Source organism: Astatotilapia calliptera, chromosome 2, assembly GCF_900246225.1.
Source record: "Astatotilapia calliptera chromosome 2, fAstCal1.2, whole genome shotgun sequence".
Taxonomy (NCBI): domain Eukaryota; kingdom Metazoa; phylum Chordata; class Actinopteri; order Cichliformes; family Cichlidae; genus Astatotilapia; species Astatotilapia calliptera.
The window spans coordinates 29,163,662-29,188,217 of NC_039303.1; the positions used below are offsets into that span (position 1 = coordinate 29,163,662).

Here is a 24,556-nt window from a genome sequence, read left to right on the forward strand (position 1 = left end):
CAGGGACGACGCTTTCTCAAGGTTGGAAAAGGTCAGTATTGATGGAGGGCTTTGATTGTAATACTGCAGCGAAATCCGGGCTTTGGAAAAAAAATAAAAAATCTTATGCAAATGTGTTTGTGGTTTCAAAGAGAGGCAAGAGATGTGTTTTTATTCATCATTTTTTTTTTATCACGATTTTGTGAAATGAGATGAAACACATGACGTCCTGCCTAAAAGGTTTCATCACGGGGGAGCAAGAGACACATGGACGCAGACCTGTAAGGTTCAAAAGACACCCAAAGTGCCACTTTACTTAAATTCTCAAAGTTACAAATAAAAGTTCACGTAGTTGACATGGTGAAGATTTCAATTTCAAATCACTGAACATATCCAACGCTTTGACGCACAACTGAGCCTCTTCTTCTGCATGACTTCGTGTGTCCTCCCAGCTCAGGAGCAGCTTAGTGTCCATGCGCAGTCAAAAATCCTCAGCAGCCCTATTGACCAATTAGTAGAAGAATAGCTGGCTGAGAACCAACCGATTTGGACTGTAGGTTTTGCAGTTTGCTTTTCTTAACTGCTATCACACTTTGCAATGCAACTTCCTACCTCCTGAGATTGGGAGAAGAACCAAAAAGACACTAGACAGCATCAACATAGCAACAAAGTATTGTAGCAGCCAAATAGGCATCACTTTCTGTTTGAGATGCATAGAGCTAGACCTGGCCAGGTAAATCTCTCTTTTATAGAAACACGATGAGAAACATGCAACAACAACGACAATACATCATTAATCTCATTGTTTCCTGGGCTTCCTGGAACATTCAAGATCAACAAATATTTTACAATCCTCCTTAAAACAACAGAGAGAGAGTGAGAGAGAGAGGGAGAAGGAGCATCTCAGAGCCTTAAACTGTGGCAGCAATTTGCAGAAACATCATTGAACACCAGAAGGAGCCCGACGGTGGAACACACAATATGAAAATGAGCTGCTGATGGAGCAACAGGGAAGGTAGTCCATAGCCTGGCCTCCCTTAAGGAAACATATTTACATCCAATACATCAGCTAACATATCTGGGCTCATAGACTGACCAGAGATTCTGACATGGACATACAATGATAGGAGAAAGGGAGAACGACTGAAAGAAGATGGAACGAGTGACAGAGATAATAGGGTCCCTGTTAGAAGGTGTTTACGATCACAGGTTTGGGGGAACGTGGAGGCAGAAAGTGGACAGCTCGAGCAGAATTCTAAAAGGGGCTTGACAGTTGTTGAAACCTAATAGTCTCTCTATTTTCTGTCTGAGGACAGAGTGAAACGCTTGAAAATGAAGAGGTCAGATGAGGTTCACTGAAGAGAGAGATTTGGATGAGAGACATAGATTGCAGTAGCAGGTTGAGGGGCCAGGAGATGGACTGCTGCCAAGGTAACTGGAGGAAGAGACATTGGAATGGCTTTAGATCTGTGCTGAGTTAACGGAGTTTCCTGGTCAGCTGATGGCAAAGGAAAATGGAGCGGAGCTACCAAACGTAGCCGATTTCGTCATCCTTGTCCTCTTCCTCGTCCTCGTCGTCCTCGATGGTCCCTCGGGGATGGATGCGGCCCCGTCTCTTCTTCTGCCGGCTCCGACCGGTCTGTGATGGCTCCTCTTCTTGATCGTCGAGGAGTATGACCGCACCGCCGCTGCCAAAATCCCCCGATGTCTCCTGATCCTCATCTGTAGAGAGAGAAAAACATAATAAAGAGATTACACAGATATCCCCAGATTAACATTAATTATGATATATTAATGATTTCCCAGATTATAAATTCTTTGCCAGTGGGCTCCCTGAAACTTGAAAGCCTACTGGAAGTAACCCTTCCAGCACTTTTCTGAACTGACAGGTTTCTGTCATATTTAAGGCCTGCTTACATAACAAAATTAGTGGGTTTGCTTCGGCAGTTAGCAAGGGTGGTCTACGCTTCTGCAGCTACCTTTGGAAAAACCCGGAAACTATGCTAATAGTCATCAAACCACATCTTTATTGATATATACAGAGGTGTCAAGACTTTCATTAGAGGGCACAGGAGGTCATGATGCAAAACAAAACATTCAGTGTAACACTTCACCCCCAAAGACCTTCAGAACTAATTCCACTCTCATTAGCTCCAGCCTTATTTTGTTTTGCACTAATTGCTAATGTTAGCAATTAGCCTGGGTGTAAACTCTTGAAATAGGGCACAGAATCAGAGTAGGCCATCATGAGCTAACTCTTTCCCTAACCAATACATTCTTTTCAGGGGAGCAAATAATCTACTAGAAAAAATAAATGAAAAAACAACAACTTTTGCTTTCTGTTGATTTACCCAACAAACAACATGCGGCTACAGGGAGTTGATTATACTGGATGGTTTTAGTGGTGTTTGGTTAATGGGAGGCTAATGCTGAATCCAGTGGAGCTACAGTGTGAACAGGAGTCATTATCAGCTTCTGCCTCGAGCATTTTTTGAAGCTCGAACTTCAAATTAGTCTGTGTTCAAAACAGCCTATTTACACCTGGGTACAACTGCGCTGTGGTTGAGTGGCACTTACGCTGTTAAAATCAGTTTGGTGTCCTTGTGTTCAGGCTATTGAGTGGAGAGCTGCTGCATTGCTACCTGTTTGTTCTACGCAGGCCAGAATGGGAGAACTCCAGGCAACCCCTGCCTCAGGCCACTCAGCCAGAGTTAGATGAGCTTGTTAGGACTGGTGTTGTCTACGCGTGTGCATGTGTGCATGTGTGCATGGAGGCTGGACGGACATCAATACTGGAACCTGCATTTACTGGTTTTCGACTAGACTGGCATCCGTGCGAGGTGCAATCTGCCAGTGAGTTGGCTGTTTGATTGGTAATTAGTATGTCTGCCTGGATTCTTTCCTCCTAATTATTGTTCTTTTTTCCACAGTGCAATTGATTTGTAGCAAAGAGCTTTTATTGGCTTTTTGACCATTTCATTTGAATTTCCATGGCTGACTTGTTAGGTATCACTATAACATGTCAAAAAACTTAATCTTGTATATTCTTTGTCAAAATATAATGCAATAGGCAGTAGTTTATTTGTTTATTCTCCCCTGTGAGGTACGCCTCAGCACTGCTTCAAATTCATATTCATAACAGATCTTTTGACATTGCTCCCTGCTGACAAGTGTGACAAATTTTCTGTCTTGACTTGCAAGATGCTGGTGTTTTATCAGAGGTACACGAGCAGGATATCAGAGGCAGATAGAATCAGGCATATTAGAAACAGCTGAATTGGCTCCAGAGGCATGCCTAATGTTATCTATTTCCTAAATGATAACTGATCCGTAGATACCGGTACAGATAGAGACACACGGGGAGAATTACTGAGCAAAGAAAGAGAACAAAGTTGCAGCTGCAGTGCTCTCTGTATGTCAGTGTTGTAAAGAAGAGATCGGCAGGCTTTCTAATTTGTAGAAGATTACAAATGAAACAAAAAAGACAGATGTTCAAGCAGACAACGTGGATCAAAGCACTAACACAGAAAGAAGGTCAGAGAAATGGAGGAATAACAGAGCAAACTGAAGAATATCTACATGTGTGGCTTGGTCTTACCACAGTTGGGATTGCCTTGTTTTCTAGAGCCAGCTATCTCGTTGCCATATTTGTCCACACACCAACACTGGCCAGTGCTGCCGTGACACTGAGTTGGTTTGAAGTAGCCCTCGTCAGTACAACGGGGAATATAAGTGCCTGGAGACGAGCAAAGAAAAGCAGGAGGAAATGAGAAGGAATGACGAAAATTCACAGTAAGTTATAGAAAGCTGCTGGAAAGGTTAAACAGACAAAAATTAAAAATAAAATCTGAGCATATAATGCAAACTCTGCTCAGCAGAGGTTACATGTACACGTCCTCAACTTGCAGCAAAAGTTCTTGTGTATTCACACAGGGAGGGAGATCAACAATCAATTACTGCTGTGAAGGTTGCAGACAGGAACCATACATTCTGCTTAAGGAAAAGCAGTCGCTTGATAACACACATCCACAAACGCACACACCTATTTTCTCTTACCTTCATTTGACCCTGTCCCAGCTCGTTTTTCAAGCTGTTTTGTAGTGAGCTGAAACACTACACGATCTGCTCAATGGGTACAGATGACATGTGTACAAAGTGCCTGGATGTGCTTTATAGTGCTGGTGCAATATCTCCTTTTTTCCCCTACTCGAAAATATTTATTAAAAGAAATCCAACTGCCATTTCACTCTGTGGTCGTGAGTTTTCCTCCAAGGGCATTTAAAGGAGCGAGCAACTGACAGCTGCCACTTCAGACTGACCTATGAGGCTCTTTCTTCGACTTTGACTCTGGATCCTGCTCTTCTCAGTTTGACAAGGCAGTCCTACAACAACAGAAGAAAGTCAGTATCATTAAATTGAAAACTGAAACAGCTCTAGTTGTATCTTAGATTATAGTTAATAATCACTCAAACCTGTTTCCCTCCACTAACAGCTTAGTGACATATTATACTGGAGACATCCTCCTTTGCAATCAGGCTCAATACCCATTATCCTTACATTCACTATTGATTTACAGTCCTTGAATGACGTGACTATTTATCCTTCTTAATACATTATTAATTAAAAACATGTTTTTATTAGTACTCCATTACTAACATTTAGTTCATTACATTATATCAGAACTACTGTAACTGGTCTTAAATGAGGTAATGCAGGCAACTCGTATCTGTGTCACTTAAGCTTTCTTTCCTTCCTTACTTATTCATATGTTCCCTCCTTCTTTTATCCCTTTATCTTTCATCCCCCTTTCCTCACCATCGGGCTTCTGGAAACAGTAGCACCACTCGTTATTAGAAAGCTTGCCATCCTTGAACGAATCACAGGAGTTGAAGAGAGGCTTCATGCACAGTTCATACTTGTCAAGGTAGATGGCACTCAGTTCCGACTGGTCCAGGAGTAGGTCAAAGTTCATGTCTAGCTTGTTGAACATCCAGCCCAGTGAGTCCTTACAAATGGGCAGGATGCTTGTATCAAAGTCTAGAGAAGAAAAAATGGAGACGCAAAAAAGAAAAAAAGGAAAAAAAAATCACATCTGATACTGCAGAACATGTCCAAGTCACCGACATTTCCTTTTTTTAAAGTAACACACTGAGTTTCGAGTTCAAGTATGTGCGCAAGAGTGTTTTCAGCGGCAGAGAGCTGAGATGTGTTCAGACTAGAGATGGCACGATACCACTTTTTATGTCCGATACCGATATCTTAAATTTGGATATCGTCCGATACCGATATAGTGTGTTTTTTAATAAATAAAACTTTTTTTAAAATATCTTGCTGCATTTTGTATAAGTTCAAACTCAAAAAACCCCCCACTAAAGCTATTCTGTTATACCTGTATGCAAAAAATACACTGCACCCAAAATATTTCATAGTTCAGCAATACTGATCAATCTAATAAACTTAAACCTACTTCATCCTTCCTATTCTGGTATTTTAAAGAGTAAGCAACCTAACTAATAGGGTTGCAAACTCCCATGCAAAAAAATAAAAAATAGGGAACCACCCTCCACCTCATGATGCTTAATCGACGTAATCAACTTTAATTTGATGCAGTGTGAAAAAAATGCACAGAAATCAATTATTTTTCAAGAATAATTAAAGAGATTCAACATCTTTCTTCAACAGAATTGCAGACTGCACAGATGGTATCTTCCCAAAGGAAAAAGTACTATAGCTTACTAGGGTATATTAGACTTAATAGTTACTATATACAGTAATGGACTTCTATACTTTTTACATCAGATTAAAACTTTGGGTGTAAGATTCAGATAATTAATTATTAAAAGCTAGACATTTTAAATGAGAATAAGAAAGAATAGTATGTCTTTGTGCCCCCTTTTCCCTGTTCATGCCCTATCGGCCCCCCTGGCTAAACTTTGCTAGATCCGCCCCTGCACAGTTACCAGCCGTCAGCTATGTAGAAAAAGATCCTGGTGTAGAAAGTAATATTAAATAAATTCTAACAACAGCTTATCAAGGTTAAACGTGCTGCTGTTGTTCAGCCGCTGGTTTCCTCTTTCTGGCGCGAAGTGGGCGATAAACAAACAAGAGAGACGGACTGACGACAGAAAAGCCGATCAGCTGATCATTGATCAGTTTCACGATTGAAGTAGCAGCAGGAGAGAGAGAGAGGCAGTCGCTCCATATATTGGTTGTTAAGCTTAACGCAGGAATGCTTTACAAACATTCAGAGATGAACTTACACACTTGCTTTACTTCTCTCTGGGATAACTTTCTCGGAGATGAAATGCTCAACCAGACCACCGACAGATCTGGCACGCCACAGCCGCTCTATCACGTGATGCATACTGCTCTGACGTGCTAAGGTTATGAGCCGAGTTATGCCATGTCGCAAGTTTTGTGAGGTGCTTTTTTGATATTTAATGGATCGGATTACATTTTTTATTTCTCTCTGATATCCGATACAGTAATTTAGGTCAGTATCGGACAGATACCGATACGTAATATCGGATCGGTCCATCTCTAGTTCAGACATGTTGACATTACAGAGAACAGAGCAGGGTCACTGTCAACATCAGTGCTAGCCCTCATGAGAACTGAAAAAAAGCATGACTTTTCAGCAGCTACTGGGTACACACACGCACACACACACAGGCACACGGCATGGGGATGTACTCACGTCCAGTGGTGGAGTCAAAGCTGTCAGAGGATTTGAGGTCTCTGTTGGCATCGAGGTGGAGAACTCCGAACCAGTCCTTCAGTCTGGCAGAGAGACTGTGAAGCTCTGTATCAGTGCAAGCTGCAGAAACACACACACACAGACACACAAAATAATGAGGAAAAGGGAAGCTGTCAATCTACTGCTGTCATCTGAGTAAAAAAAAAAACAGCTCTTTTTCTTGCTCCTCATCAAACTTTCATTCCATTTCTGCTGTGTACTTTTCCTTTGTATTCTTTCCTTTCTTTTGTCTCGTCCAACTTTTCTCCTTGAGCAAACACAGTGGGGTGATAACGCATACTCAAATACTGGTTACCATAGGAACACAATCTGACATGCACATATGCACATACACACATGTACAGTATACATATTGTTATTTCCATGGCTCTTAGCATTTCTGTCCAGTTTCATTTAGCATTCGTTCAGAGTTCAGATGAATGACTTTATCTTTGCAGGAAAAGACACAATCTCACACACATACACCATACCAGTGGAGGTCTGTCATGCCACTTTGCCTTCATAGTAAAACAAGAAAAAAGAAAAGAATAGTTGTGTCTGCATTAGATGCCACTTTATTGTTGCAATTTTAAGATAAATGCATGTGTTTCTATTAGGGCTGCCACAAACGATTATTTTGATAGTCGACTAGTCACCGATTATTTTTGCGATTAGTCGACTAATCAGAGTCGACAATGCATCCATTGGACGTAAAACGTACAGCTTATTGCACCAGCATGCATCTGCTCTTACATAACTATCATTAGCTTACAGCTTTAAGTGTTTAAGCTATGTGCTAACTCAAAATAAAGGCAAGATGATAGTTTATTAAATTTTAATGAAATTTACAGATTGTTTCGGTGAAGTTTAATAAACTCCTTGCTACTTAAAATATAACAGGACACCGGAGTATATTCTTGAGCATCTCACACTTCTGATAATCAGCTGTCTGCTTGACATTTATTCAGCTGTGTAAAAACTATAACTTTAATCTCAGCCAAACCGATTTACTCAGGAACAAATAAAATACTGAAAAAAGCCAAACAATAACATTTTTAAGTTATCTAAGTGACTTATATATGTTTAACCTGAGTAGCGAAAGACGGCGGTGGGTTTGAAAACGATTTGCCCGGAGTCCGGGATTCTCACCGGCTCTAGTGAGCTTTGCCCCTGGCTAGCTATCGAGCTAGTGGGTAACGCTTTTCAAAATATGTGGTGTCTTGATAAACTGAGCAGATATTTGAGGTTTACACAGTTACATTCTCGTCTGAAAATATGTTAAACGTTTATTTTGTGACCCAGAAAGAATAATAAGAGTAATATTAAAACTAACTAGCTGCTGCCATTGTTGGAAACTGAGCTAGGCTGCGCTATGAATTCTGGGACAAAGCTACTTCTTCTTCTTCGGGGTTTAACGGCAGCTGGCATCCTTGTACATGCAGTGCTGCCATCTTCTGTTTCAGTCCGTTATTACACTCTTAAATCCTACTACTCATTCCTGCGTCTTTTGTGATCTTACAAAGCTTCAAACGACGCATCGACTATTAAATCAGTCATCGACGATTTTGATAGTCGACGTAATCGTGACTAGTCGACTAATCGTGGCAGCCCTAGTTTCTATCTTTGTGCATGATCGCTCGCATCTGTGCAAATGCAAAGAAAGTTCACCCAGCACTGTCACCCATTTTGATGCTTTAATGACAGAGAGCATCAACTGAATTTCCCTAATTTGAGTCATAAACAACAAGAAAGAAAGCTCTCGTTGCTTCAGCCCCGTGGGACAGACATGGTTGGACTGCAATTCAAGCAGACCTCTGCCTCTGCCTGTCTCATTCTGCATCTTTGTGTGTCAATCTTCTGCGCCTGATTGACACATTTGTTTCTCATTTTCTTTCGTCTGAGAGTTTGATAAATGTGCCTAGAGGACAACAGCCATTCGGCATCTCGAACCATCATTACCGATCAAAATCCTTCAGCTTTGTCGTGTAGCACAGACGATCCACAGAGGAAGGTTGTTGACAATCCTGTTGCACGTGGCTTTCCTTTGATACAATCGTTCTTTTTCTAGTGTTTACATCTGAAGATAGAAAACTGAGAAAATCTTCTGAATGTTTGAAATGTGAACGCCTAAATGGACCAAAATCACTCATCCACACACGCACACAAGGACTTGCACTTAAATAAAGAGAAGACCTGAATCACACTTTGCTGTCAGTGGATTAAGATGTCAGCAAACATGGGATCAAAAGGATATGAGCACATCACACACACAAGCAAAGTGTAAACACTCCTCAGCGTCAGTGGTAGTTTATAAGCACATATTTCTGGCATCTTGCTTTTAGCTGAGCCACACTCAACATCCTGTATTCATGCATTCTTGTCAGGTCATGCACACATGGAGATACACCTGTACATACTGCATTTTACAGTAATAGTTTGGAATTGTGCACATCTTCCTCCATAAAAGATGTTCTTAGTAAAAGAGGATGAAAAATACTTGTCTGACTGAATTCATGTGTACATGTGCGTAACTACGTATGTGTGAGTGTGTGCCTTCAGGACCAGACAGATAACATTTCACAGCACTCTTCATTTCCACAGTCTGGAAAGAGAGAACAAAATACCAACAGCTAAACATCATCTCTCCTCAGCGATTCTCAGTCGGTAGCACGTCGCCCGTTCGAAGCTCAAACCTCTGGAAGGTTTGTCCCTGCCTGATCCTTTATGTGACTGCACTGCATTCCTACATCGTCTCTGCCCTTCATCGTCTTGCTCTCTGTTCCCTCTCATTGCTTTTTGTATCACTCTTTGCTTTTCTGATTCTTTTGTTGCCTTTGAGACTTGCTGATTTCTCTCGATTGCTCGTTCATTTCCAATTCTCTAACTCTGTCGATTTTCAAGATTCAATATAAGCCACTTATCACACCTGGCTGTGGCTAAGCCAGTTTCTTTTTATGACGAAGAAGAAGGCCACTTTGATATGTCCGACTCTCTTTATTTCTTTCTCTCACCTAAATTGCTTTGAGTGCTTCATTTCCCATTTCTCTCCTTGTACATCCCCCTACAGACTCTAAAGATTTAAGCGTTTCTTTAACAGTTTTTACCTTTGATATCCACTCCCTCTATCGCTTTCCATCTTATTGTACACTTTTTCTGACTTCACTACACTCATCTTTTCCTCTCAAAGTTTCTAGACTTGGCACTATGGCTCAGAATGAGTCTAGATGGACTCTTATCTTTTTATTTTGTCTGCATTGTTGAAATAGTGTCTGATAATTCCAGCACTGCTGAGTGCATAAGGAGCCTTTTCAGAGGGCGTTAAGTTAGAAAGCTGAAAATATTCACATATACATCCAATGCAGAGAGTTATAAAGGCCTGTTCTTACACTTTTCTATGTTAACAGAATACATTACTGTGCAAAAGTCTTGAGCCACTCTTTCAATCAATCCCACACTGGTAACCAGTCCGGGGACTGGTGAGGCCAGTCCATGACACTTATAACTCCATTGTGTAGTTTTTCTATCCAGGTATGTTTTTACTGCACTGTTGGTGTGTTTGAGGTCATTATCACGATGAAAAAAGAAACTGTTGCCAGTCTCATATTTTCTAGATCAGCGGTCTCCAACCTTTTTTGCGCCACAGACCAGTTTAACTCCAACAATATTTTCATGGACATACTTTAAGGTAAATAAGGTAAATACAACAAAATAAAACCAGCACCAGTACAAAAAAGGGAACATTTATTCATAAAACACATGGGAAAAGACCCAGGGAAACCGAGTTAATGATAAAAATTATTTTAAAAAAATGACAAATACCGATAAAAACCTTGAAAACTATACATTTCACACCCAAGTCTCAACTCTCATGGCCCAGTACCAAATGACTCGGCCCGGGGGTTGGGGAACGCTGTTCTAGATGGTATTGCATGATGGATCAAAATCTGCCACCTCTTATTTTATCCACTTGTAGATTTTCCTTACATTTTTTAAGGGCACGTGACACACCATGCTGAGGTACATCAGCTTGTTACTGTAAAATACTATTTTATGTCTAACTATGTGATTGTGCACATTTTTCATAGATTTGACTACAAAAATTGGGACAAATTAAGGGTTTTGTGCCAAAAGATACAATTTAACATTTGTCTGTTATGTTTAGAGACAACACCCATTCATTCCTTGAGGTAGGTCTATTTTTAAGCTTCCATTCCTCTGTAAATGTCAGCTATAAGGACTGAAAATGAAACAGAAAGAAAGGCAAGAAAGTCTGGGTCTATGAAAGCAAAGTATAAAGAAATGATGTGTGGCTCAAATTTTTGCACAGCACTGCACATCATATTAACATTAACATTTGTATAAAAGCTAAATTTTAATGGGTTGTTCCTGTAGTCGTTGTATTTACTTCTTTTCACTTACAAAATCAAAAGCCATGTAGGCCAAATCTATCCCTGGATACTTTATAACTGTCTAAGGTTCTCAGTTTTCCCCCCTCTTTTCATTAAGTTGTCAGGATTTTTCCATTGTGCATTTTCATAAAGAAAGTTTGCTGACAGCATCCATCAGTTCAGGTAGTTTCCAAAGAGTTTTGTATGTGATACTGCAGAACTATGACTAAGCAGCAATGCAGTCCTTGATTTCCTTGTGAAATCATAACTGATGCAACAGGTGTGAGAAAAACAAAGCTGAAAAGTTTTGCACCTTATCAGCTTCAAGAAACTGGAAGATCTCTTTGGTGGCTTTTATATTTTAGCAGCAAATTTAACTCTTACTTATCACAGTGCAGAGTGACAAAAAAAGGCAGAAGTGGGCAGAATAAATAAAAACCTTTGGGTAAATAGCTACTTTGTCAAATCTCAACAACTAAGAGCAAAATGTGCACTCTACTTTAAATAATAAACCAGACAACTGCTTTCCATCTGTTCTTAGGTGGTGTGGAGACTGCAGTGTCAGATTTGTCAAAGCCCCACTCTAACCTATCAAAGAGAGTTTGACGAGGAACCTTTACAGCGGATGAAGCAGACAGAGGCAACAAGTCAGCCAGCCAGACACTCACACACACAGACACACGCACATATATAGAGGCAGCGTTCTCACATGAGACGCCATCGATCATAGCTGTGGGTCAAATATCAACCACTGAATCGTGGCTTAGAATCACCATCTATCCTTCTTCCTTCCTTCTGCTTTCCCTCTCACCCACCACATCCTCACATCTGCTGTCTTTCATGTCTGCGAACCTGGATGAAAATCTGGCACCTAACTAAAAAAAAATATCACAGTCTACGAGTCCTTCACAGACTGATTCAGAGGAAAACTACCTGCTGAATGTGGAAAAGCAAAGTTAAAACTGAAATCCATCACAGAAGATAGAGAAATGGACAAATGAAAAAGTGTGTTGAACAACATTATCTTAGATAGTGGCAGTGAAATAAAAAATGAAAATGAAATCAAACACTAGCTGGACATTTTAAAGAGGCTGAATTGCTTCATTATGGTTAAAGTTTGGTTTATGTGTTGTCTCACTGGGAATTACAGTTTTCTTTTCTTTCTTTTTACACCTTAAAAGCTCAAATTTCAGCTGTAATCTTTTAAATTGAAGTGTACTACACTGCTACTAAACACCATGACAACAACGATAGCACTGTTTGTGTCCTTTAATTATTATTTTCCCACCACACATACATATAAATATATATATATTTATGTGCACACTGGATGAACACGGGCAGCTCCAAAGAAGACTGGTTTGTGGGTATTCTCGGTGATGCCACTTTAAACATTTTCATTTGTGTTTACAGATGTGTTTTGTTGACTTGTCGTACTAATTATCCCTGAAAAACTTTATTATGTGCCTGACAAAAAAATGCAATGTCCTGGTAGCTCACATAGCTAAATGGTAGTAGCCAAGTTTCAAGGAACCATTACAACTAAAAAACAATGATCTCTCAGTATAAAAGAATAATATATAGTTTGTGTAATTAGTCGGTAAATGTCACAATGCCCATGATTGAATGTTAGCCACTTGAAGACAAATGTGCTAATTAATAGAGGTGGGAATCACCATACATCCCACGATACGATATTATCACAATACTTAATGCACGATACGATATTATTGCAATTTTTTAAAATATTTTGCGATATTCAGATTCTGTACATAAAGGTAAACTTTATCAATATTCATTTTATCTAATATCAAAGTCTCGCACTCAGTCTTTCTCTCATTTCAGTCAGTTTTAATGTTGACAAACTGAACGGTTTGTATTACAGTCTAGTCCAACTTAATTAAATGCAACCATCTGGTACAATTATAGCTATTCTGAACTATGCAATTTATGAAAACTATGCAGCCCATTCAGCAACTGAAGAATTTGAAAGTAAATTAAAACAAAATATAATTTTACATTAAATAAAAAAGTTTTAAACTTAATTAAAATAAAAAATGTCTTAAATTAAAATAAGTAAACTGTCATGTTTATTGCTGCCAAAAAAAAGTTAATCTTTTGCTCAGAAAAAGGATCAACATGCTCTGAAGTCAGAGCATGTTCCATTCCACAAAAACTTTTTTTTGTAACAAAATATCGATTTCTGCTGTCCCTGTATCGATACATTATTAGCAAACAAAATATCACGATACTACACAGTATCGATTTTTTCTCACACCCCTACTAATTAACTAGATTTAAAAAAAAAAAGGGGGGGGAAAAATCCCTGCATGAGTGCTTAAAATTTCAACATCTACTGCCTTCAGACTTTAATCTTACAAAACTGATGCATGAAAATGCAAAATACTGTGTGCGTTTTTCTGTGCTAAACAAGCCCTTAAATGTCTCTTATGCAATGACAACAGTGAAGACAAAGGCGAGGCAAAGCTATTGAATTTAATTCAATTCAGGTTTATTTATACAAACCACAACAATCACCTCAAGGTGCTTTATACTGTAAGGTTCTGAAAACAACCCGTAACGATCAAACAAACCCCTATGAGCGAGCACTTTGTGACAGTGGGAAGGAACAACTCCCTTTAACGGGAAGAAACATCCACAAAAGGAGAAGAGAAAAGACAAAGAGAGCATAGTTCTCCTAAATCTTCTAGAAATATTCTCCCATACTCATCTGTGCACTTTTGCACTATCACCAGATGTTAGAGTTGTTACTTTCATTAGGAGGAGATTGAGCAGAACTTTCCCAAATTACATATGTCAAACCCTCCAGGGCAGTTTAGGTCATGAGATAAATGTGTGTGCCAGACGTTCTGAGATACAACTCCAAATATCAAGAGAAATTAGGCCTTGAGGTCCTCTGTGGGTCCCCTTTATCACCTGTAAATAATTAACTAAGCGTCTCACTGGCTCCAGACAAAGTAAAAGGTAGGTGGTGATCACCTTGAGACATCGAGAGTAGCGTCTGATTGAATCAAAATTAAAGATAGATGGAAAGCGAGAGAGGATTGGTGAGAGGCAGTGGAAGGAGATGGCATTTCTTAACAAGGTAACAGAAAGAGAAAGAAAGGAAGTGCGACAGTAAGGAAGGAGATACAAGGAAGATAGAAGGTCAGATTCATTAAAAAGATACAAAGGTATGTTTGATTTCCTTTGCCCCGAGCTATCAGCGTTCCAGAGTGATTTCACTGGCACTGAGCTAAGTTTCGCCCAGATAATGATCAGTAATACAGTGTCTACACAGGCAGAGAGACAGGTAGAGATAGAAATTGGCCAGATACACAAACAGCGGAAGGCAGACAACCAATTCAGGTTTAGCCTTAAGAGTAATTTTATTTTGGCAAAATCAGTATCTCTTCTACTTTTTTAAAGCTCATTTTTCAAAGTGGAACTTTTCTGTGTAATCCAACATCACTGGATATAAAACAGTCTAGAGAGGCTGGAGGAGAATGTGTAGGGATTAGGGAATTAATAAACTAGCAAACCAAAAGTAACCATTTCAGTCACCATTTTATTGGTTATTTAAATTTACGGCATGGCCTGGATATGATAAGGCATGTGAAACTACTTGTTTGATACTATAGCTATACAAAGACAGCAGAACGCAGAGGTTCCTATTATCCTGATGTTGGATTGTCCATGCATCACTCCAAACAGGTTATTTCCTCTGTTTGGAGTGATGCATGCACAGCCCTTTGCTGTGTTACATATTCAGAGCAGTGCCACAAAACAAATAAAAACAAAGAGTGGAGATTCTTATTAAACTTCTAGAAAATGCAACTATTTTCCCCAATTATAACTAATCATTCTTGTAATTATTATCTCCAAATGTGAGATATCGGAGCAGCCACAAGTTAATTAGATTAATTGTAATTTAGGCCTCAATTACACAATGCAAATGCGACATGCTTAAAGTTGTAACCACAAAGTTGTACACTAAGCCCTGCAGATGACTCTCAACATGACGCTAATGCAAAATCATTTAGGAATTATGTATCAACGTAAGAGCAAGGTGTATAGTCAGGAAAGACCAACAAAGACTGTTTGAAAGTGGTGAAGACAGTCTCAACAAGAAATTCGAAAACACTCTTCACGCTGGTCAAGACTCTGGAAAAAATCCCTGAGCAATTGGCACACGTCAGGAGAGCATAGGAAGTGTGGAGGCAGGAGAAAAGAGAGCACAATCTGTCCTCCTGTGTGCTCTCAGTAGAACTGTGAGACTGAAATGCCAGGGAAAATTTAATTTAGCGAGGGGATTTAGCCTGTTCAGCATCTTACAGTGCTCTTTGTTTTGTCAGTGTCTTTTTTCCCAGTGACAGCTGACATAAAAATGATCTATTATTACTTTAAAAATCTCATTGACCATAACCAGCGCTGACTTACGCCGTTATAGAAGATCATCTGCTGGATCGCTTCATGTCAGGTCGAGTCATTGTTTTACAGGGGAAAGTAATGATGTGCAATGTCACAGAGTGCTGCCTCAGGGGAGATGGCAGATCAAATGAAACCTCAGCACCCCCGTGTCGATGTGTTAACCTTCTCTGACAAACAGGCAAACAGCAGCAATGGATTTCTGAGCACATCAGGATTAAATGTTCATTAGGAAAACTCAGAGAAATTACTGGTTAACGCATGTAATTAACCTGCAATTATGGCCTAATTCTTAAGATTTTTCTAAATTCTCTGTTGTAGACAATTTATTTTCCCAGAGCTTTTGTAAGTTACAATTCTGCAGAGACTTTCTATCATCCGTTTATGCCAAGCAGACACTAATTTGTCCCCATATAAATGCAGTTCAGAGATGCATGTGTTTCACAGTCTTCTAAACAATCCAAAAAAATCCCCAAAAAACAAGAAACAACAGCAACAACGAGAAAGACAAAAAAGCGGAGGTGGAACTTTAACCTAACACTCTGCAAAATGATGGAGTGGAGGCTTGAGACAGAAAATAAATGAGAAACTGATAGAGTTGGGAGAGGGAGGAGGAGACTGAGGAGTCAAAGGGAAAAGTGGGAGTGATGTGACTGACAAACACACATGTTCCCCATAGGCCCGCTACCACTCAGTGATAAATAAAGGTTATTAGTGTGGTTTAGGGAAAAGTATACTCGCAAACATGGAATCTGAAGACTACCACTCTGCCTTGTCAAAGAAAAACAACAATATTCACCCTGCTCTCCAAATAAATTGCATGCTGCAGCGTAGACTCTTCTACAGCTATCATTCAAAATCAAGGTAGTGTGCAGCAGACATAAGATACAAAGACTGAAATCTATGTACAGAAAGTGTTCGATGCCTTTGCATAGTCATATGACAGGCAACAAATTCATTTATTCCCAATCCTCAGACTATGTGGCCCCTTGCGTGCCCTATTCCATCTGTGTATATATTTTCTGTCTTGTAAAAGCCTTTTTATGGAAGTGCAGAGTTCAAGATGAACTAAAAAAATGTAGCTATAATAAATATATATTCAGTGTTCACTTTGCCATTCAAGCCGAGCGTCCAAGTGGAGAAGAAAACTGATTAAAGTGACTTTAAAGCTGGCTTGATTGTTTGTGCCGGATAGTATTTTAGAAACTGCTGAGCTGCTAGGATTTTCCCACTTAACCATCTCCAGGGTTTACACAAAATGGCCTGGAAAAGAGAAATATCCAGTGAGAGGCAGGTCTTTAGGTGAAAATTACTCGTTGAAGCCGGAAGTTAGAGGACAATGGCCAGAGTGCTTCAATCTGATAGGAAGGTAAACATTCATTAAAGCCATAGTATGCAGAAGAGTATCTTTGAAAGCACAACATGTCAAACCCTGAAGCAGGAGACCACACCTGTCAGTAAAGAACACAAAACTGTAGGTTCAATTTGCATGGGCTCACTAAAATAGGGCAACAGAAGATTGGAAAAAATGTTGGCTAGTCTGATAAGTTTTGATTTCTGCTGCAACATTCAGATGGCACGGTCAAAACTTGGCACTAGCAAACATGAAAGCATGGATCCATCCAGCTTTGTATCAACGGCTGAGCTGCAGCTGGTAGTGTAATGGTGAGGCGGATATTTTCTCGGCACACTTGGTTCCCCTTACTACCACTTAAGCATTGTTTAACTCCCACAGGCTACTCAGTATTGTTGCTGACCACGTCCATCCCTTTATGACCACACCGTACCCATCTTCTGATGGCTGCTTCCAGCAGGATAAAGCATCATTTCACAAAGCTCAAATGATCTCAAATTGGTTTCTTGAACATGACAATGAGTTCACTGCACTCAAAAAGCCTGCACAGCCACCAGAACTCACTCTAATAGAGCACCTTTGGGATGTGGTGGAACAGGACATTCTCATCATGGATGTGCACCAACTGTGTGACGCTATCATGACAATATAGGCCAAAATCTCTGAGGAATGTTTCCATCACCTTGCTGAATCAGTGCCACAAAAAAGCAGCTTAGAAAGCAAAAGCGATCCAACCTGATACTAGCACAGTGCAAATAATGAAGTGACACCTAATTTAAGAGTTCAAATTCTTTGAAAAACTCCAACAATATAGCAAAATCTACTGCTTTGTATTCTGTTACTTTTAAGCTTGAATACTTTACTACACTACATCCTACATTAGCGTACAAAAAAAGCAAACAAACAATAAATAAACAAACAAAAATCCAATGACTAATAAGTTTACCTCTTCTGTTACATAAGGAATAGTGGGTGACTGTTTAACACAGGGTTAATCAGAAAATTTTTAATTAGATCTCAGGTTGCAGAAAAAGTGCTAAATGTTGCCCTGGCAGCAAATTCTAAGGCATCTATATTCAGTGTTTACTTAATGTAATGGAAAGGAATTTAAAGTGTCTTGTTTACTGGGTTTACTGACAGTTATATAAATGTTTTAATCATTAGACTCACCTTAACAGTCTATGTGCTCATTATAAATAAACGGTATAAAACGACTACAGGAGTAAATTTAAGTAAAATGGTAAATGGTCTGTATTTGTATAGCGCTTTTACTAGTCCCCCCTAGGGACCCCAAAGCACTTTACACACCCAGTCATCCACCCAGTCACACACTGGTGGAGGCAAGCTACAGTTGTAGCCACAGCTGCCCTGGGGCAGACTGACAGAAGCGAGGCTGCCATATCGCGCCATCGGCCCTTCTGGCCAACACCAGTAGGCGGTAGGTGAAGTGTCTTGCCCAAGGACACAACGACCGAGACTGTCCGAGCTGGGGCTCGAACCGGCAACCTTCCGATTACAAGGCGAACTCCCAACTCTTGAGCCCCAAGTATTAGAGCATAATGTGTTTTCCAGCCTCAGTGTAGCCCCACAGTGTTTACAGGAAGATATGAAAACATGCACATTATATTTAAAAAGAGAATATTATGTTTGGCTCATTTAAGCACTTCTTGTAAATATAACAAGGTCAAATCAGTGATATTAACAATTACAATAAATTTGTGTAATTTATAAGCTTTAAATAGTGATGTAATCATACACAGTTGAACTTGATATCATATAAAAGTAAAAGCAAGTCTATTTATGATTTTAAATGATGTGTTATATGTTTTTAAAACTTGATCTCAGAGCATCTAATACCTCCGGGGTTGCAGCTGAAACAATCAGGCACACACTACAACGCTATAAGAATACATGCAAGCATAACATCGGTTTAATGGAATATGCTATTGTCATTATAGCTGGATATACCAGAGCCTTAATGATGGTGCCACATACTGATAAGTCGTGTAATTGAAATGGTGTGCTTCTTTTTTGCAGATATGCCTCCTGGCTTTAAATGGACTTGATCCAGTGCTTTTACCTTGTTACGAATGACTTAAAGTCCTTAGGGCACACATGCTTAGTGGGTTTTTTTCTGTTACTTACGTACTGCTTAGCACCCGGTTGGATTTGGGCACTTAACCACTGTGCATTTTTCTAATATAATAGTTTGCTCTTTCTTTAAGAAACAAGCTGTTCTTCTGCTGTTTGTGCTTATATGTTGGAAACACCACTAATTCCCATTCATACATAAGTTGCATGAATGGGAATTAGTGAAGCCACGTAAGGAAAATGTTGTTGTTGTTTCATGAGTTTTAGCACAGACAGATGTGGTCAAAGTGATTCCTTAGTCATTGCTGCAGTAAAAAGCTTTGAAGTAAAACTTTGCTGTCTGTCAAGAAAGGCACTGCATGCTAATTTTATATCAGTCAAAAGTAATAAGCAATCCCATTGGATTAATTACTGACATGTTAATGCTAAAAATAGTAGATTTCCTAAGACTGGAGCCAACTAAAGGAAGTTTGGCAAGCTACTTCTTGCTGCTCCCTTATTCCACACCACAGCAGGTAGTTTGTGTTTGATGCGGCATTTTTTTTATACTATGTATGGTGGCCCTGAGAGGCCAAATGGACAGCAACTTAAGAAAACACCAGCAAAAAGAAAAACGCTGCAAAAGCACACAAAACACAACGGAAATAGGAAAAAACAGATTTCCAAAAGCACAAGGGAAGTGTTTCTCAGGAGACAATAACATGATAAAAGACACCTAGCATGTTTTGGGTTCCTGCAACTGGTCCGTCGGGTTATTGTCTCCCCAGAAACATTTCCCTTGATGTTTTTTCCTATTTCCAACGTGTTTTGTATGCTTTTACAGCTTTTTTCTCATTGCTGGTGTTTTCTTAAGTTGCAGTCCGTTTGGCCTCTCGGGGCCACCGTATGGATGCCCTTCCTGATGCAAGCGGATCCTGAAGTCACACTTATAACATATGAATACTATGGAGTCAATAACAAAACTTTTAAGCAATTTTAACCCCCTCAAAATAGACACTTGGAACTTTTTAAATGCAACTGATTGTAACAATCAAAAAAGTAAAAAAGTAAAATCAAACCAGCTACAGGCCCGTGTCAAGCTGAAGCTCACCAAACGGTCAATTAAACCATCCAACGATATCAGAATCAGACTTTATTTATCCCCAAGGGGCAAACTATGACTTCTGATATAACTATGACTTATGATATGACTTCTGCTCTCTATAGATAAATAACCAATCCATGACACTCAGAAAAAAGACAAACGTCTCACTAAAAGCACAATCAGATAACATCAGCATGGATTTATCACAGTGGAAATGAGAAATTTTCCTTGAACATGACAGCCGCCGATGCCCTTTTGTCCCCACACAGCTTCACAGTTTGTTTCAAAGTTTGAATCAATAATTGCTCCAAGACATTCATAAGACCGAACACATTCCACCGTCTGACCCTTAATGGATGCGATCTCTTGTGTATGAGTACATGTTCTAAAGCCAGTGATCACATATTACTTTTTAACAAAATCATCAAGGACTGTGCCACGGTTGGGCTCATTATCCTGGAGCTGACTAACAATAACAGAGTCATCTTGATACTTTAAAATGAGCCTGCTTTCATACCCAACTCTGTACACACATATTTGTGTATGGAATAAATAATAGATAACAGATAATAAATAAGGGTAAAAGCACACATCCTGTGGGATGCCAGTCGCCTTCTGATTAAAATGTGAGACTGAATTGTGTTGAAGGTCAAAGAAAACTCAACAAACAGTAGCTGACCATGAGACCATGAGAAGTATTTCCTTCTAAGTGTTTAACAGTTATGTTCATCAAGGTTATTGTGGCATCATCTACTCCTTTGTGTGGTTTATAAGCTAACTGCATAGGATCAAGGATATACTTAGTTCGTTGAGATTTTCAATTATTTTCCTATCAACTGATGTAAAGATAATTGACAAATGGATTTAGGAGCAGGAACTAAAACAGCTTCTTTCCATGCAACACTGTGCCTGTGAAGACTTTTTAAAAATGCAGTGAAATACAGGTCTCAGCTGTTAAGCACAAGATTTAAATAAACAACCATAGAAATTGTCAGGTCCATGACATATATTTAGTCATATGGAGCAGAAAGCCTTTTCATCACTCCTTAGGGCAATGTTAAAATACTGATTATTTCCAAGCTTTGAAGCAGTTCCTGAATCATTATGGCGGAAAAAAAGTATGAAAATGATTTTAAAGATGATAAAGTATATTAGCTAACCTAAAGTCTGAACAGAAGCCATCCAGAGTGACCTGACTGCATGATTTGGGTCTTTTTTCATACTGGACCAGTCTTAATCAGGTTTATTTGCAGCCATTTTATTCTTTAAGTAAAAACGAGAGAAGCCTAAAACCTGAAAAATCCATAAAAGTACCCATAAAAGCAAAACACTTAAAACACACAGAACATTTATACAAGGACGCCAAACTCTCACTGCTGGTCGCTGCGTGTGCACGCGCCATTATCTATAATACATCATATATCTAATAATAAATGTGCATTTTCCCATATTTACAACTGTGCATATGACAAAACAAACAAAATTTAAAAAAGAAAAAAACCCACTATCATCTATTCCTTTTTATTAAATCTAATTAAAGTGAATATTAAAACAATAGCCTGCATGAACACTTGTACAGGTACACATTAGAGTGCACACCATCTGTCGTTCTTCCTGTGTCTGAATCTAAGCAGAGAAAAAACCCGAAACAAGCAAACACAGAGGGGCAGTAACACAACAGCACTGTTTACTGATAAAGTGATGCTTATGGTCCTGCAGTTACAGACGCAGGTGTAGTGCGAAGTGAGATATTTACTAGTCTGGTACCAATGTTCAAACTCCGTAAACACAGTCGAATGACTGCACATATCAACCTGATGCAATCTATTGACTGTTACCACAGGAACACAATCTCACACATACGCAGAGTGTTTTCCTCACCTACTGCCACCCCCATCTGTTTACCATTTTATGTTGCTGATCTAATGAGAGATTCTATCAGGTTGGGAGACGACAAACATTTCACTTATCCCTGCCACCTCTGAATGCACAAACATTTGGACCTGCTATCTGATCGATGGTTTTTAGGACAGACTGTGCTGAAAAGGTCAGTGAGAGTCATAAAAAGAGGAAGACAAAACCATAGATGAACTTATTTAAATGAGAAATAGGGACAGAAAAAATAGACCTTAGTGAAAAGAGTCAAAGCAGGAAGCCAGACAGAAAAAACCCCCCAATGCTGCATGCTGACAGTGTCCAAGATCTGGAAATAGATTTCCTTTTTTCCCACAAACTCATCCACTCTGTTCCCTCTCAGAGCCAGACTCTTAGCAAACCAAACACATAATTATAGTTTTTATTGAGCAAAGACAGAAGGGAATTAATTAGACAGCAGTCAAGTTGTTAAAACACTTCTCTGTAACCGCATCACTTTCTGTTCCCGCCATTCATTCAGACTTAAGCTAATGGACGAGACTGTAAGATAAAGAAAGAGTTGTCATTAATTAGCAGACACTGAACCTCGGGAGCTTTATAAATGCTTCACAATCAAATAGTAATTAGATAAGACCTCTGAGAGTACAGTTTGATTTCTGTATGAAGTATAGATATATATATATATATATAGAGAGAGATAGAGAGAGAGAGAGAGATAGAGAGAGAGAGAGAGAGAGAGAGAGATAGAGAGAGAGAGAGAGAGAGAGAGAGAGAGAGAGATAGAGAGATAGATAGAGAGGGAGAGAGAGAGAGAGAGAGATAGATAGATAGATAGATAGATAGATAGATAGATAGATAGATAGATAGATAGATAGATAGATAGATAGATAGATAGATAGATAGATAGATAGATAGATAGATAGATAGATAGATAGATCAACACTACACAAAGTAAAACCATTCCACCAATCCCCTATTTGTGAGAGAGGAAGTCTGTAACGATAACAATCCATCCTATTCCTTTGCTGCTTTCCTTTAGATTGCATTTCTCTACCAGAATCTTTCCATCCATCTGCTGAAATCCTATTTCCATGACAAACAATAAGACACACACACACTCACTCCATCACTGATCCCTGCAGCTGTCAGAGAATGGGTGGGGGTGATGGGACGGTAAGGAAAGAAAATAACATAAGTAAGGAGAGGGGTGACAGGAAAAGGATGGAAACACTTTGAATCACCAGAGAGTTTGAGGGATTACCAGTGAAAGGATGTTTTTGTGTGTGTGTGTCTGGTGAGACATAGTAGAGTGCTTCTGAAGCTGAAAATTGCTAAAATGCAGATAATCTTTTTCAGCTCAAATAAAGGCAAACACGACTAACTACGTAACCGCCTAAATAAAAAGGAAGCAACTTTAAACCTGATGGTTAAAGAAAAAAGATGACTATCAGGTTAAGTACTCACCAGCCTTCTCGCCATTGTGCAGTGGTTTGCTGAGCTCCTGACTGGGCAAGCAGGGACATAGCCCATCACATTTCACTGAGATTTTCTTCCCAGACAGGCAGCTCTGGAACTCCAATTTACACTGTAAAAAACCACAAAGACCTTTTCAGGGTCTAATTCCCACAATCACTGATGACAAGAGCAAAAAGGAAACACTAATTTGACAAGTTTTTTTGTTGTTGTTTTGCGTTTTGAGAATGATGTTAAAACTTTGAAAATAAACTCATTATTTTGATTAAAAAAATGCTGAAATAGTATTTCAAAGAAAACAATTGGGATTGTGAGGATAAATTTGTTATACAGTGTGGTGATACGTATAAGGGCTTTGAAGAGATGGTGCAGAATAAAACTAAACATGAAATAGTTAATTTTGTAAGTGAAATAGCTGGCAATGGACTTGATCTTATGCTCAACATTTCCACTTTATTCTCAACTTATTCTTGAAATTTCCACTTTATTCCTAACATGAGCAATACAAAATCCTTCAAACATTTTTTCCTTACACTTGAGATACTACACAGCTAAATAAATAAAAATAAATTCATCTGCATGTTGTATAATGTCACCTGTGGCCTTGCAAGCGCTATGAGTGTAAGACAACAAGCTGTCATTGACGAAATCATTGACAAAGTTTGCGGGAAAGAAATAAAAATAAAAACCAGAGTGCATGGGTGTATTAAAGATCCCTATTATATACTGCAGTCTAAGGAGGCAACACTTCACGAGCACTTTCAGTCCAAAATATTGCCCTGAATCTACAACTTTGACCTGACTGAACTGAAAGATGGTAACTATGAGCAAAAACATTTTTCTGCAAACCATGCAAACAAGCGTGAACTTTGGAAGATTTGGCAAGCATCAGGAAGTGAGTGTTTACTATAGAATTTGTACTGAGCTGCGTTATGTGGGAACTGGATGTTACCTGAGGTGAAAACAAATAATGGCGCTCCTTAGCTGGTATGTCTAAACCATGGTGGTTTATTATTGTATATATGAAATTACAACAAAACAAAAACGTGAATATTTCTTATTTGAGCTGATTATGGGAAACATTTGCTGATACAGGATTGGTCATTTATCTTGGATGAACAAATATGTCCGTTAGGCAGTCATGTAGA

General features: G+C 39.2%; 1 protein-coding gene across 2 annotated transcripts in view; it reads right to left on the minus strand.

The window, feature by feature from the left end:
- Positions 1-261: 261 nt before the first annotated feature.
- The window catches only part of spock1 (SPARC (osteonectin), cwcv and kazal like domains proteoglycan 1), a 109,329-nt gene continuing 85,034 nt past the window's right edge, over positions 262-24,556 (minus strand). For both annotated transcript variants that reach the window (XM_026193125.1, XM_026193133.1), the window contains exons 8-13: positions 23,400-23,520; positions 6,677-6,796; positions 4,795-5,016; positions 4,299-4,361; positions 3,578-3,715; positions 262-1,701 (exon numbers count right to left, since the gene is read on the minus strand). In XM_026193125.1, the coding sequence (XP_026048910.1) occupies positions 1,505-1,701; positions 3,578-3,715; positions 4,299-4,361; positions 4,795-5,016; positions 6,677-6,796; positions 23,400-23,520 (861 nt within the window). In that variant the 3' untranslated portion in view covers positions 262-1,504. The remainder of the gene's footprint in view (positions 1,702-3,577; positions 3,716-4,298; positions 4,362-4,794; positions 5,017-6,676; positions 6,797-23,399; positions 23,521-24,556) is intronic.